A 16,741-nucleotide genomic window follows, 5' to 3' on the forward strand; every position below is an offset into this window, starting at 1 on the left:
GCGAACTGCTCAACGAGGTATACAAAATGAAAAAACCTCCTCGTCACTCCAAGAGGACACGGTGTTTAAAAAAATATATCTGCTGCACGCACGTGTAGGCGGAACGGCGGACATGAAACGACTGGCTTGACTGGCTTTTGCTGAGCCGAAAACTAGATTGGATTTGTAGTAAAATATTTTTGCGCGCACAATTGACAAGGACCACTCTTGTTGCACATGCTCAGCGCTGATAGCTGTGGTATATATGTTCTGTATCCGAAAATAAAATAGTTGTGAGTAAGCGCTCGTGTGTCCCCCTTCACTGTGTCCTTGTCAATTGTGCGCGCAAAAATATTTTACTATGAATTCATACCAACTCGCCCAACTATCAGTTCTGCTGCTAGATTGGATTTGGCTGAAGACACTCTGTTGCCGGACAAGATTCGTTGGCTACGCCAAAATCGCTGTGGTTTGCATGCGGTCCGCCGCCAAAACGGAAGCGGGAAAAGCCTCGGCGATTTGTTCGACTACGAGGGCCGCGGTCATGCGCGGGCCAACGGCGGTACGCACGAACTGGTGACGTCCTATCACGTGATGCGCAGACCGCGGTCCAAAAGAGCAATTTGGTCCGTCGTGTGGATCGGCCTTTACGAGGGACAACGCCGACGCTTGCCGCATGAACGGGTGCCACAGAGCGGCACTCTTGGGCGTTCGCAAGAACCTCGCAGCTGTTGCCAGTGTACACCACGGCATATGTTTTAGCATTCTGAATTAAGCGCCATCGGCACAGAATGTGTACGAGCGATCCGCCACTGGTCCCCGACAACTTGTGAACATGCGTTGAAAGATGCTTTCACAGACAGCTTTTCAAAATAACGTTTTCGGTATGCTGACTGGCACGAAGCACAATAAGTGCACAAAACACACGGGTAAGAGCCCCAGGAAAAACTGATTACGCGCCAAATCGCTTTAAACCTGAGTTTGGTCGGAATGTCTCCGCGCATACGAACAGCTGAAATGCAACAGATTATTCGTGTACGTAAAGCTTCATATTCTAATGGCGTGCCACTGTCTTATCAGTGTGTCACGATTGTGGGTTTCGTGCATTTAGCAGAAGCAGGTCACGACTCACGGGCTTCGCTGTACATAACAGGGAGGCAAAAAGAGCGTGCCCCAACGCGGACGCACCGAGTGCGCTAAGTGCATCCAGCTGGGTGTAGGTACCGGCCCGGAATTTTGTGGCCACATGTGTCGCACTTGTTTGTTGTGCTATGTAACGTGTTGTGCTATAATTGGGTAACAGGGTAGGAGAGAGGTCTGACTCCAGTCAGACGAGACACGACATTCTGGGCAAGTGGCTGAAAGTGAAACAAACGACGGTGCGCCTTCTCTCGTGATTCCTATAATGTCTTACCGGTGGCCTCGCACTACTTTCTAAAGTGGGATGAAACGATTAAAATAAATGGGCGGCTGAAGCGCAAAGGTATCTGTAGCTTAAAAGCGCGAACACAGAATGGAGGAAGGGGTCAATAAAGTTGGCAACCAAGTACAGAGTAATTGCAAGTGTAAATACACAACCAGGCGTCATCAGAAAGAAAGCAACGCACAAACAGCAAATCGGATGCAAAAAACGGAATCAAAAAGGACCATGGAGATTTACAAGAACGGGAAGAAAGAAGTTATATAGGGAAGTATACGCGATAGCACCAAGGGCAGTGCGTTGTTATTTGAGACTCGAGGTGGGTGCCCAAGGACAAAAACATACCGGAGAAAATATTCGCAACAAGATGCGCTATGTGTATGCTGCAGTGAAAATCTTGAGGCGAATCAGCACATCCTAATGGAATGCGAAGGAATTCACCCAGTGAGACCCGTAGGCAACGTACACCTTCTAGATGCGCTTGGAATTAAAGTGGGCGGAAGCATCAACATGTCAGCAGTCGAGATGAGCAAGCCACATTTGAGCATTTGTGGAAAAAAAAAACGGGAATAAATTGATACGACCAGATCTATTACAGGCATAGGTAGCGACAGAAGGCATAAGACAGAAATACTCAGGAAGAGAAAATATTGAAGTGATGTATACAAAAATGCTGGAATAAAAACATGTATAGCATACCTGAAAACATCAAGCAGGCTGGGTGACTGACACAGTCCGTTTCAAGGGGGATACCAATAAATCATAATCATCAGTCGCCTGGTGACCACAAACAACGGAGGGGTATAAAAAGAAACTTTCCCGATAATGGTTAAGAAAATTCGATGCAGTGAAATTCTTGTTTGTAAAACTATAAGATACGCAAAGTGCTTGGTGGCGCAACCCACCGCTACGTTTCAAAGGGACGCTCATAGCACTCATCCTTACATCAATTAATCCAATCATCCCTTAATGCACTTGAGAGACTCTGCACAAGGAGTGCGCGGATTTAGGCAGGTATTTCGGTGGACCGGAAGGATCGCGGGTTATCAGAAGCACTTGAAATGCATACAAGTACTTAAATTAGGGCGAGCTTATGAAAAATCGTACTTATAGCGCGATAAACGAGGACACAAGAAGAAAAACCAGACAGAACGAGCAGCACGGTAACGCGTGTAAGCGTGCAACTTTTGAAGCCTTGGGTGGATGCTATTTCTGGAGCACATAATTTTGCTTGTGGTGGAAACTGATGCAACTTCCAGGACTGGGCCATATAGGCCAGAGGTGACTTATCAATTGCGACGGAAGGTTTATGGCGTGGCTCAGCTGTGCTGTCACGAAAGCAAGCACAACCTCACACATCAAAACACTTACCTGAGGTGAAAATTGAGTGCATTTCCTGAAGAATAGGGTTCAGCAAAGGTAACATTTTCACGCTATGGGCTGGATAATTCTCCGGAGAAAATTCATCAAGTATTTTAGCGACGAGTTGTTCTTGATCCATTGTCGGGTTCTGAAAAACAAAAACAAAAGTAAGGTGAATAAAAACTATATATAAGAAACATCATATTGTATGTTTACGCAGCAGACATATATAGAGGTACGTGTGTACTTCTATAGGTGCCACTAGGTTTTGTTATTTAACTTTAATAGCGTGTCGAGCAGTTAAACGCAAGAAGGCTTTGAAAAAAAGGTTAGTTTCACCCGAAAGGCGAAGTGTCGACTGCGATAACAAACTATTAGCTCGCCAAGTAAAGATAGTAGTTTTATCTGTTGTAGAAACTTCTGAACATTCTCTTGCTAATTTAACAAGTATGGGGTCACGCGTGCACGGCAAACATGAAAACATCTCACTCGATAACCGTTTACACACTCTGTCAAAACGTTGGCCTGAGAAAGATCGGCAGCAGCAGCGAGCGAATCACTCCGTGCCGCCTCTCGCTTCAACGCGAACTATGCGGCGAGCCTCGGCGCGGCTGGACTGTGTTACCGTGCTTGGACTTTCTATGGAACATCATGGCGACGGCAACGGCGCAAAAGGGCTTCCAGTGGGCATATAATTGCTACCGCAATAATAACAAAGACTTAGTAAATAAAAGATTCCACGTTTTTTCCTAGTGGACTATATTTGGTTAGACACCCGGTAGGGAACGAAAACTGTTTGCTTTAATGAAATTGTGGAATTTCTTGCCTTACAGTAATAATATTGCACACTCTTTGTAACAATTTAACCGCCAGTTTCATAAACAGATAGGTAACCAATACCACGCTTTCATCTTAATCCTGTAAAGCCCACACAGTCTTGCGTAAAGAAAGAACTGGAACAAGATGTTAATCTTTATTTTTAGCTGTGGAAAGTATACTCGTATCAAATTCAAATTTGTGTATATGATACTTTTGGCATTACAGCGCTATATATGTATTTTGTGGGATATCTTAGCTATGGTGTTTTGTTTCAATAAATGTTATTTTTATATATTACCATCGACACCTCAAGTGCTCCTACATTTATTGTGTAGGAGTATTGATATTCCTTGTAGTTTAATATACGAGGGCCCGCCATTCTTTCAATCAGGGTCCTATATCTGCCTGTTATCTGCACACATTTGTTTATATGTAACTGCAGTGAATTAATGTTTACCGTGAACCTCATATATTCATTTAGAATACAAAGGTCAAATACGATACGCTTTACCCAGATACTTAGATTAGCGGATGGCATGGCTCTTGTTATCAGGTGTCAGGTTCGATCGTGGCAGCGGCAGTTGGACGGGGGCGAAATGAAAAAGTGTGTGGGTGCTTAGATACGCGTTCAAGAGCCTCAGGTGATGGCAAAAAGCGCGGAGTCCCCCGCTAACGTGGGCCCCAAAACTTGATCGTACTTTTCGCACGTACAACACCAGAATTTCAAGTTCAGCGATACGTTTTCCCGAAGAGGCGCAAATGCAAAACCTACGAGAGGTCTTTTACTATATTGGACAAAAGAAACTTGCAGTACGAAGAGATTCGAATTATTGTTATAAAACTCGTATTGACGCACGTACGTACATCGTTTATATTTCTTGGGCAACCAGTTTTTACCGCCTAAGCATGGTTCAAAGGTTATCACTCGGCGCAGGACATGTAACTTTCCTGAATGTTGTGACCGCTTCAATAGTGATATAATCTTGCCTAGTCAGAGTGCGTACGCGAATCGAATAGTAATGTACATCGTGGAACTCGTCCGAGCACCAGCCATGACATTGGAACGCACAAAGTGCCATGTAGCCGACACATTTGACCTGCAGTTGAAATTTCGACGACCGGGCTCATCGCTTTTTATGGGGGCCAGAAATAATCAGAAGAATAAGAATGGGCTGGGGTGCGTTTGGCAGGCATTCTCAGATCATGAACAGCAGCTCGCCATTATCCCTCAAGAGAGAAGTGCATAACAGCTGTGTCTTACCAATCCTCACGTATGGGGCAGAAACCTGTAGGCTTACGAAAAGGGTTCTACTTATATTGAGGACGACGTAACGGGCTATGGAAAGAAGAATTATGGGTGTAACCTTAAGGGATAAGAAAAGAACAGATTGGGTGAGGAAACAAACGCGAGTTAATGACATCATAGTTAAAAACAAGAAAAAGAAATGGGCATGAGCAGGACATGTTATGAGGAGGGAGGATAAGCGATGGTCATTAAGAGGTACGGACTGGATTCCAAGAGAAGGGAAGCGTAGCAGGGGGCGGCAGAAAGTTAGGTGGGCGGATGAGATTAATAAGTTTGCAGGGACAACATGGCCACAATTAGTAAATGAGCGGGGTAGTTGGATAAGTATGGGAGAGGCCTTTGCCCTGCAGTGGGCGTAAACAGGCTGATGATGATGATAATGAGTTCGCCCTATAAGACTCAGGAACGTGACACGCAATTTAGACGCAGCCTTGTTCTGCACTCTTCGCAACACATGACAATGTTATTAAAAAAGATACACTTCAAATAAAAAACACATGTAGGAACATAATTTACACCACAGGTGATGTAAAAAAGCTAATATCTAGTATTCAATGGGTCTTTAGATTTTTTTTTCACACGAAGATGGCACAGTACGGGTAGTTTGTTTGCCGTACTTGGTAGCAACGTTTGTCAGAAGAGTGGTTTTTTTAAAGCAAACATTGTATATCAACTAGGTAATCGGTGACTTGGAAATACATAAAGGGAGAGTCGAACGCGGAGGATCTTGAACTCCAGGATTACCGTACTAATTTCATACATGCACAAAACTGGCAGTACGCAGAATAGTAGGATGACTCAAATAAACCAACCTCACGCCTTAATGCTATTTTATAAATAGCAGCTTGGATAATGAAACACTGATGTAAAAGTTACATTTTATTGTTTGCATTTAGATAATTACTCTGTAAGTCATATGGGCTTATTAAGTGCTTCACCAGACAGTAATACAAGAATAATGGTGTATATGAACAAATGAGTGATAAAGTGATATAACTAGTTACCAGAAATTCCTGCCATCATCTTGTCATTAAATATTTCCACCACAATAGAAAACCTCAGGATGTCATCGTCTGATGGCCCTGACAAAGTTACCTAAAAACTTCTACAACACAAATCATTTCTGCTTCTTTCTTAGTCTTACTGTTTTCCCAGTCATTAACCACAAGTAGGCCAGCCATTGAATGGAAAGTTGGCAAAATCATACCGGTCTGCAAATCAGGTAATAGAGATTCGCAACTAAACTATCGCCCAATTTCCATAACAAGCGTCCCTTGCCAAGACATGGAAAAAATAATTTTCTCTCACAGTGCGGACTTTCTCGACTGAAACGATTTCTTTCATTAATCAAAGCATGGTTCCTGCAAATACCTGTCTTGTCAAACTCATTTGGCCATGTTTCTTCATGATTCGCTTTCAAACGTCGCTGCTAACCCACAGGCCGATGCAATTTTCCTAGATTTCGCAAAAGCCTGTGACGAAGTAGTTCATCAACGGCAGCTTTTAAAACTTTATTCGTCCTAAGTTTAGAGATTGGTACAATAATTTCTGAATAATTGCTTGTAGTTTGTGCAAATCAATGACAATGCTTCTAATCCGCTTCCCGCGACATCAGACGCTCCACAGAGTTCTGTGGTAGGACTACTGTCATTAATAAATATATGGGCGAATTAGAACTTACGTTCTCTAGTCATATCCGCCTACTTGCTGACAAATGTGTTGCCTACCATATCATAACTAATATCGGTCACCATATCTCGCGTCAGAACGACGTGCACAATATTGAAAATCGGTATGATGACTAGCTAATTCAACTGAATTATTCTATATGCAAAGTTATGTAAATAACAAACCGTCTCAATTTCCTCATTTTCCCTTATGGAATAGACAACAAGCCTACTGAATAAGTTAAATTCTTGAAATACTTGGGCATCAATATTTTTCACGACCTTCACTACTGTTTGCATGTGGATAACGTTATAACATCTGCTAACCTCGTTTTTTGAAAGCTGACTTACAAAATGCTCCTTCTCACTTAAAACTACTGCAACACAAATTGTTCATCAGACGTAAACTCAAATACGCTGCTGTCATGTAGTGCCGGCACAAGATTTGCCTCACTAACGCTCTTGCAGTCGTACAGAATCTCCCTACTAGGCTCATTAATTCTGCATACTCTTAAGCATCAGCTCATCATGTTTAAAAGCAGACTCCTGCTTGCCAACTTTTTCGTATCACCATCGCATCACCAGCCTATCATTTCACAGTACTCTCGCCCTCACACCGTAATTTCACCACCGGCACGGATACCACGTCGCACAGGTGTCGCCCGCGCAAAAGTGCACGCTGTAACATTTTCTTATTTTTTCCCTCCTGTAGTTGCATACCAGAACCGCCTTCCTTACGAAATAGCTGCCATCACCAGTTAATCTACATTCACGGAAGAAGTGCCAGCGATTTAACGAATATTGTTTTAACTATTGTTGTAATCGCACCCATGATGCAACGCTCCCGTGTGCGGTAACTACTGAAAGGAGGAATGCTGAACAAAATTTATTTTAAAATGGAAAATTGAGTCAGTTGGAGTTGGTTCATGGTTACGGGCAGCCTCATAGACGAGACAAGAAATGAAATCGCACAGGGCGGGCGCCGAACTTCAACTATGCTTTATTCATGGATAACGTTTCTTTTAATACGAACAATAAATGCGTGAGCTCAGCTATCACAAAACAAGCAGACAGTAGAAAAAAAAAGGAAATCAAACCACGAGAATACCTCACGCTTCAATATAATTAATAGAAACTTATATGTCAATATCGCCTAAATATCATGACAGACTAGCTCAAATTAAAATTTTAAAACTCTTTTAAACTAATTTTTACGGTACTCGTTGTATTCAGCGAATTGGAAAGCTTACCCGTCAGTGTGTCTAATCATGAAGTGCTAACGCGGGAAACGACGTGGAACATTTTTATCAGAATTTTCGGATCTGCAGTGACGATGTAGTCGTTCACTGGAAGCATGTTGAAAACGGTGATAGGTGAGCGCGATAGTGATTACATGCCGGTATTGTTAAATTGTTAAATTATTTCGCCAGTAATAGCTACGTGTTTATGTGATTTCCTGTCCAACTGTTTTGGTGTTTAACCAGTCAAGGCGAAAGAAATCTGATCGGAAACGAAATGACGCATTTACGCGTGATACGGAGTTCAGCGGGTTGCCGTAGCCACGCGTGCGTTTCCGATTTCCGAGGAATAGAATAATGCATGCGTGCCTAATAATATACAAACTGAAATTTTAAGCAATAATTATCATGTACAAATGCAGTCAAATTAGGCAGAGTAATCTCATAGAATACATCCGAAATACCAAGATTTTACCGCGAAGTCTCGCCACTTACTGGGTTTTAAGACTTTCTTGGCCAATTCAAAAATATAGCGGAAACGTACTTCGCTAATCGTGAAACTGCGACTTCTGTAAGTTACATGGTCATAATTACCGATATACACCGCAGTATAACTTTCTACGGCACGTTTCTAAGGCAACACCGCATTCACTAGAGGCGATTTTGTCCCGTTTTGAAGGAATGAACTCGTGGCTGAGTAGTAGCGTCTCCGTCTCACTCCGGAGATCCTGGTTTGATTCCCACCAGCCCACCTTGCAAGTTGTTTTTTTATTTATGAAGTGCCTTCTGGGATTTATCGCTCACGGCCAACGCCGCTGTCGCCGACACCGACGCCGACGACACCGGCTTTTCTGCGACCCGAGCTCCTTAACGCTGTCGCGTTAAAATTATAATTCCTACTAAAATAGGGAACAGCGTTCTGGATTGTATCACTATAAATTGTGCGAACTCCGCCATCATCATCGGAGCGGAACTCATGCGTCCGGGCCATGCGCAGCGAACCTAGCACGGCGAGCGGCGATCAGGAAGCTGGGTTTTGAGCTGTTGGTCTGCGCTGCGGACGGTAAAGGTTGTCCTTTGCATGCATCCCGCATTCTGTGTCGTCTGAGAGCCTCAGCTGGCCACAGGCCCTGAGCCCTCATTTCGCTCCACACTTTAAGCGCCAATGCTGGAACGGCGCGGTCCCTCAGCCCATGCCCCAGACGTGGCAGGCCGCGCCCAAGAGCGTCCAGCCGAACCTCGAACCACCCACCGCTCCCGCTCACGAGCTGGCTGCGATGCCGGAGTTCCGAAGATACCGGTGGCTCCGATGATGATGATGATGGCGGCAGCACTGCGCCGCCATGCGGCCGGTGTCCCCATGCTGCTCCCTGTGGATGGCGGATTTACGTCGAGAGAGGGCCTTCTAACGGCACTTGAGGGTCCGGTGTAGCCAGTGCCTCTGCACCCGGCGGATGCTCCTGCTGCGCATCTAGGACCACGAGTCGTCGCGAAGAAGGTGGGGGTGCAGGGACCGGAGTAAAGTAATAGCGGCCTCCACTGGGCCGGGAACAGGCGGCTGAAGGCCAGGATTGTGAAGAGCAGCTGCGGCATGCCGGGCCCGGTGGAGAGATCCTGCGTGATGAACGCGTCGGGAGATCTGCACGCGGCATATGGGCCAGAGGATGGGGGGTTGCTCTGGCATCCGTAACGCGGGGCACCGCCTGCGTTCCGCGACAGAACATGATCGTGGCAAAGGCGGGCGGCGCCCGTTCGACAGCCAGTAGTGACGCCTGCCTGGCCTGGTGCGTGCAAATCTCCTCTGTGCGAGCTGCAGCTGTGGCGTTCGCTGAGCAGCTTTTCCGCCACCTACTCCTGTGACACCGTCGTCCGGCCTGGCGTAGGACGGGGGGGGGGGGGGGGGCCTCGTGGCCTCCTGTGCGCGTCTCTAGCTCTAGACACTGCCATCTGAGAATGACGCTACCGGTGTGAGTGACGTCAACACGATTGCGTCATCGTCAGTTCCGTGAGCGGTTGCGTCCCTTGAAGGTACAGCATGCGGACTTCCACAAAGGCGGCTCGGGAGGACGTGGTGAGCGTTGTCCGGTGTTCGTGTCAAATCACGGTCAGATGGCCTAAGTTCGAGACCAGTTGCCAACGGTAGCGCCGGCGGCACCGTTGGAGCGACGATCATCATCATGTGCAATCTTCCCTTCCTGTTAACTGCGTGGGGCGACGACGTGTGGTCTCTATGCGGTGGAAAGGCATCGAGAGGGCGGCTGCTACTTCCGGCCAGCTGCTGCGTGCACTCATCACAACGAGGTCGAGGAGGAAGGCCGGACCAAGTGTGCCTCCGCGAAGGGTTGAGGGCCTTCTGGTTCCTGCAAGATCTCGCCAACTCGTAGGCTCCACCACTTGATCTGCCGAATATTCGCGAAGCGTACCTCCGGGAAACCACCCTGATTTAGGGCCTTCGGGTTCCTGGAAGACCTTGGTCACTCGGACGTGGCCTTCTACACCGATCTTAGTTCGGTGCATTCGGTGCAAGGTTTGTCCACCACCGGGGACGCGGTGCCGTCGCTGCAAGTCACCGTGGGCCAGTACTGTCATCGCCTTCGAAACGGGCGGGACAGTGTGGGAACTCCGTGATCGTCATCATCGGAGCCACCCGGATTATAGAAACTCCGGCATCGGAGCCAGCAGTCGAAGCAGAGGATAAAGTGACCCGTGAGCGCGAGCGGTGATTCGAGGTTCGGCTGGGCACCCTTGGGCTTAGCCGGCCAGGACTGAGGCCTGCTGGTGTGGACTTAGGGGCCGCCCCGATCTCATAAAATCTAGGTCATGTCATCTCCACCAACGCCTCACAACACACACTGGGCAGTTCTCAGTACCTTCACGAAACATCGCGAATACCTATAGTCATTTTCCAACAAAGGGCATTTACCCTTACTTGGCGATGCCCTCCAAGACCTGCGGTTTCACACTAGTTTTCACTGATGCTGATGCGCTTTTTACGCACGAAAATGAGAGGGCGCGTGGGCTTGTTGAGGCTTACCTCGTAAAGAAAAGACGGATCGCTTACGTCAGTCAAAATTGGTATCAGTACATAAAGCGAAGCAACCTTGTTGGAAACGTCGCATGCGCGATGTTTTTGGCGAGAAGTGATTTTTAACAAGTGTGTCACGACTTCATGTACCTGATGTTGACACCGGTTTCATTATATTTTTAAATCTGGGTTATCCTGGTTTGTTTGTTTGCTTTTTTGTTGTCTTGTCCTGTGTTGGCTGGGGGCAGATATGTTATGTTGGCATGTAAACAAGCGTTTTCCACAAATAAAATATAGCTGAAGTTAAGTGCCCGTGCTGCGTAGTTTCTTTCGTTGTTCTTCGTCGTTAGGGCTTCCCACAACCACCATGAGATTTACCGCATTCACTAGAATATAGATCGACTGTCCTTTCCGGAAATGCTAGCCAAAATATGGTGTTTATACCTATATTTGTGACCCAAGAATCTCTACGTATATTCGTGAACACTTCGTCGCGCCCGCCGGGAGGCCATTCGGGAGATTATCCTGACTGGCTTTCAGAAATGCTGCATATTCAGTGCACGTCATTCGGGGTGCCGAGGCACGCCTGCCTACCTTCTGACGAGGACAACGTCTCTGGTAGTTCCTACGATGATTCAGCTGGTAGAATTGACTATCGACTTACTAGCCATGCTTACGATTACTAAACATGTGTCCTGCTCAAAGTGCTTCGCTTTCTTTAAGACAAACGTATACCTATATCCGAATTATATATTTTCATTTATTGGCGAGTTAAATCTATAAGGATCGACATACGTTCGTGTTCAATCTATCTTCGAGTAAATACGGTAATCGGAACTCATGCTTAAAAATTGCTGAGTGCCTGTAGCAATATGGATGCAGAAGTTTAGACAAGACTCTGAAACGACTTCCATGAATATCACTTGGTGGACTCATTTAATTTTGCCGTACTTATCAGTAATGGTGACTTTTATGTTACAAATCTTTCAGGAAGCGGAAGAGCTACAAATCAAAACGTGGAATTGCAGAATTTATAGCTAGTATTTCTATAGCAGGCGTATGGGTGTATCTTTCCGATGATCCTATAATCAATCGTCCTATCGTTGGCATAAAGAAAACACTTGCTATAGATACTTCCTACGTGACGTTACGGGTGCAGGTTCTCACCGTATGTTTTACTTGAACATGGCGGCGACGATGATGTCATTTCGCCGTATTATCATGGCCACATTGTTTGCTTTTTTCATGGTGGCTCAGCGGACTGTCACTTATCGATTATCACTTCATGTCAGACGCGACTGTCGTGCTATCAAACTTCTTGCTTACGCAGCCTCTCGAAGTGCTAATTCCTCGAGATGGTGGCCACGGTGATAACAATGCAACCATACATTAGGTAAATAACTGGGAAATATATTTCTGTACGTAATAAATAAATTGGGTGGTTCCAAGTGCTAAAGACACGATTAAGTTGAGTGGCACGCCGTAGTGGGGAGGAGAAGGGGGGGGCCTTGCTAATTTGCACCATCCTGAATTTTCGTAAGGGACACCTACATCTAAGCACACAATCGTTTTTAAATTGCGCCCCCATCGATATGCGGCAACCGTGCCTGTGATCGAATCTACCATCTGACGCTCAGCAACGCCATATTTACTGAGGTAGCGATGGGAATGTCCTTACGGGAAGTCTGAAAAAGTTATGCCTGAGTGTTCTCACGAAGGATCAGCATGAAAATCGGACTCTGAGTGCGAAATTACATTGCATTTCTGCAATAACCTCAAATAAGCACTTTAATAAAAATTTCGAATGACTTGCTCAGAAATTGCGATGTCATGCGGTGTTTAGGTTAGCTTAACTCGCCCAATTGTGTACAATGTTTAGATTGCTTCTCACAGCGAGCACTTCAGCTGTACAAAATGCTGGGGTCGTCCTTGCAATTGTGACACGATAGGAAGCAAGTTGACTTCAAAAAATTAGGAAAATTGCAGAAAGCAATATTCATTTTTGAAGTATGTGGAACACCTTTGCTATTAATAACGATGTTTTCTGCAGCAGTTGTAATGCTTCCTTGAAGAGACTGGTTGATCAATTTCGTTTACCGTTGCGACACGAGCCAATTTGCGTTCAGAATAAATATTTTTGAGTGTTTCAATGCATTAAACTCGAAATACTGTAACTGTTTAGAATACGTCTCGTAGTGTGTCTTAAGCCATGTTTTGAATTTTTTTTATGCGAATTATTTTTTCTCAGTGGATGCAGAAAGCTCAGTCGGTCACACACGGGAGAACTGAAGCCAAACGCTTTGTCCACGAAGTCTCGGCGGACTCGCGCATCGGCACCACTGTGTCAGCTTTCCTAGCGTGGTGCCTCCGTCCTTGTGCCGCGTCGATCGCTGAGCGACCGGGGGCATGGCTCTCCGCTCGAGAACCCGCAGCTTACGACAGCCTATTCGACACGCGCCTCGTTGGTTTTCGCCGATCTCGCTCACGTCTGCGGTCCCGAAGTTGGGCCTCGTGAGCGGCTTGTTCTTCGGCAGTACGCGCTACATGCGGCCTCCCCATACGAGAGCGCGCAATATACAAACTGCGTATTCGCTTCTTTGCGCAGGCGCGGAAATACAGCAGATGGCGTGTTAGCAACCACCTGTCACACCAATTGATCAATGCGCGCCACATTTATTAGCGCTCCCTCGACTCAGCTATAGCGAGCAGCTAGCTGTCAGGAGCGGGGGTAGCTGTCAAAACCATATTGCGTTCACGATTGGCAACATCTCTAACGTTACCAATCACCACAAGACCTGTCTGTCGGCCAGCGCACAACTGACTCCGAAATATCTGTCCAGAAAGTCCCCCTCAAATTTAGCATACGCCCTTGTGCTCGTCCAACTTACTAGCGTGGTATCTGTCGCTTCGTCGCATTCACCGCTTCGAGGCACCCATCTTGTTGAGCCCGCCGCTTACGGGCAGTCTCTCGGGAACGATGTTCGATGCTACTCGCCACCAGTTTCTCAACCTTTCAATAGGTACGCCAGGTGTGAGCACATGCCTTTCTGGTTTGCTTTGCCTTCTCGTAGAGGGCGCGGAAATTTTGAGGCACAGACATTGAACAATCTATGAGAGTGCACGCATACAGCTCTGCTGTAAAAAGAACTTTGGGATGCACAAATTTGCATTGTTCATCGATTCGAGAAGCGTAATAAAGCTTCAGAACCTAACCCTACAATGTTTTTGGTGAAATCCGCAGACCTACAATACCGTCACCTAAGCGTTCATACCACCTAAAATGAAAGGTTCTTTAAATTCTAACTGTGTGGTATTCATCCTTCGATCTGTTAACTTTTTGTAAGAAAGAGGCGATGATATGACCATAGCAACACCTATGGGGTGGGGAGGGGACGCTGTGAAGACGTTGTCAATATTACACGTACTCGACTGCCGTTTTCCGTTTATGTATGAGTAATATGGTGTTTGGCGCTGTACAGCAAGACATCGATATGACTGAAATGTTTTGGTCATTGGGCGTTTACATAAATGGCAGAAGCGTTCACATGAGGCTCCTTGGCAAGCTAAGTCTTGTTGCAAAGTAATTCATAATTCAACTTCTCTGTTTCAAAATTAAAATAACTCCAAATTTTTACGTTCCATAACCGTGATCGGAGTATGAGGCACGCCGTAGTGGGGAACTCCGGATTAATTTTGACCATCTTTGGCTATGCAACATGCACAAGGAAATGTTCAGTTGCTGCGAAATATATACTGCTCACTTTCGCAGGAAATGCCAAAGACCTCACTGTTTTCGTTTTCCCTAGATTTAATTTTGCAGTTGTCCATCGACACGTAAATTTGCGCATTTTGACTTTTCTGTACCAGTGTTGCAAGAAGCAATCTCTCATTCGATGCAGCAGATACCAACGAGTGTTTAGTGACAATGACAACGGTGCCAGAAAAGCCCTGCTTTTCTGCCATGATACGTGCCTTACGGGCATTGTGAAGAAATGTTTGTCTAGCGTGAGAGCAGAGCGAATGATCACATTTTTTTAGCCAGACGCGTAGCAATGCTGAGCACCACGTTTCTACGGTGATGCCAAAAGCTCGTCGTCCTCCACTTCTGCTGTCTAGTTGCGCAGGAATTCCACTCTTGTCACCACTCTTTAAAATGATTAAGTATCAGTGTCGACCTTGAGTCCAAGGGATACCTATTATACGATAAAAAATGTTGATAACGTTGTTTTCCATAACGAGCTAGTAGCTTATTTTCCCTTTTAAATATTATTTGAAGTGGCAAGGGTGGCACGTGTTGATTATGGCTCTTCTAAAGAATCGTTGATGAATGGCGGCACAACTTTCAGGCTTCGGAGCTATTGCTCTGGGGCTTTTAATTCTACTGAATTTAATAACGCTAGTTTTTTTCCTAATTAGTGAAAGCTTCAAGTATTCCCTTCGTTTGCTGATTGAAAAGTGGTTGGCAAGTCCTCAAATTTCCTTGCTACTAACACAGCCGTGGGAGCCGTGCTGCACAGGCAATCTGACGAATTAGCGAGGAGGGAAAAAAAGCCACACAGTACCTGTAGTAAGTAGGAACAAGGCAGCCTGCAGCCTCAGATCACCAGTGTTAAAATGGTGCGTAGGTCTGCGAAGGCGGTTTACTTGAAAAGACCCACCGAAAGGAGTCGCTTTAGCTGGGGCACGTGGCGCTAGCGTGTGCATGATAACGCACTTCACGCATGTGTCGTGGGTAGATAAGGTCCGCTTCGAATGAACTCAGCGAAGATTCGTACATGGCGATAACTGACGAGGCGCCCCCAAGAATTCACGAATCTGCCGTATGTAGGAGTTGTATTTGTTTGCCGCTAGAAATAAGCTAGCCTGCAGCCTGCCAGCTACAGCCAAAATAACCACGCTTTGGTTGTGAAATTTTTTGGATCTGTGTTCTAGCAATTTTCGATAACACATGCGAGGCTATATATATTTCCCGCTTTTATTTCACATAATGTTTCGAGTTGGAAGGGCACGTTTCGCATCAGCCACATTCTTCTGTCAACAAGCTGCGCAGACATCTGCGCAGACCCTCCGTGTCAGCAATGCTAATAAAAGTAGCCTGAGTGCCGTTCTCTGGAGAAATGCTTATTGCAGAGCCCACCGGATTGAAATTGTATTCGAATGCCGAAATTGTAATGAAGTAGTGTAAATCCACTTAGGATTGAAGCAAGGATGCCCCATGTCTCCATTGTTGTTCACGCTTTGTGTAAAATGCACAGAAAGACAGCTAGAAAACGGGCAATTAGGATTTTATTTATGATACCCGCGTGCAACAAAGGGTCCCTGCACTGATGCCTGCGGATGACATAGTGCTACTGGCAGACGATGCAAGAGATTCACAGGCACTGGCCGACATGTGTGGCAACGCAACGACAAACGTAGGCCTGAAATTTAGCACAGACAAATGGGTAATTACGGTCAATAATGAATAGACGAGTAACTACTTGGTGTCGATTCAACAGCAAGTCAAGCAACAGTCAAGCAATATAAATATTTCTGCATATACAAAAACGAAAGAAGAACCCACTCAAGCACCCACCAAGACAATCTGAAAATAAAATGGAAGCGAATGCAGAAATAATGAAAGATAGGGCAATTTGGGGCCACCACAAGTATGAGGTGGTGCGTGGAATCTTGAAATGTGTCATGGTGCCACAGCTGACGTCCGCAAATACCGCCCCGTGCCTAAAATCGGATATAATGCCGGAATTGAAAGAACCAAAGATTGCTCGGCCGGTTGGCTTTAGGAGCCCTAGCAAAATCACAAATGAGGCACTGCAAGGGGATATGCGTTGGGCCTCGTTTGAAGTCAGAGAAGCGCCGAACAAACTTAGTTTTGAAGAAAGAACGAGGAACATGGAACAAAATGAATGGGCGGCTAAAGTGCGC

General features: G+C 45.8%; 1 protein-coding gene across 1 annotated transcript in view; it reads right to left on the reverse strand.

Annotated features, from left to right (window-relative positions):
• LOC126530122 (nicotinamide N-methyltransferase-like) overlaps window positions 1-15,458 on the reverse strand; it is a 119,028-nt gene extending 103,570 nt beyond the window's left edge. The window contains exons 1-2 of the mRNA XM_050177560.2: window positions 15,379-15,458; window positions 2,771-2,909 (exon numbers count right to left, since the gene is read on the reverse strand). Coding sequence (XP_050033517.2) covers window positions 2,771-2,900 — 130 coding nt within the window. The 5' untranslated portion in view covers window positions 2,901-2,909; window positions 15,379-15,458. The remainder of the gene's footprint in view (window positions 1-2,770; window positions 2,910-15,378) is intronic.
• Window positions 15,459-16,741: the final 1,283 nt, after the last annotated feature.

The sequence above is a fragment of the Dermacentor andersoni genome, chromosome 5, assembly GCF_023375885.2.
Source record: "Dermacentor andersoni chromosome 5, qqDerAnde1_hic_scaffold, whole genome shotgun sequence".
Classification (NCBI taxonomy): Eukaryota; Metazoa; Arthropoda; class Arachnida; order Ixodida; family Ixodidae; genus Dermacentor; species Dermacentor andersoni.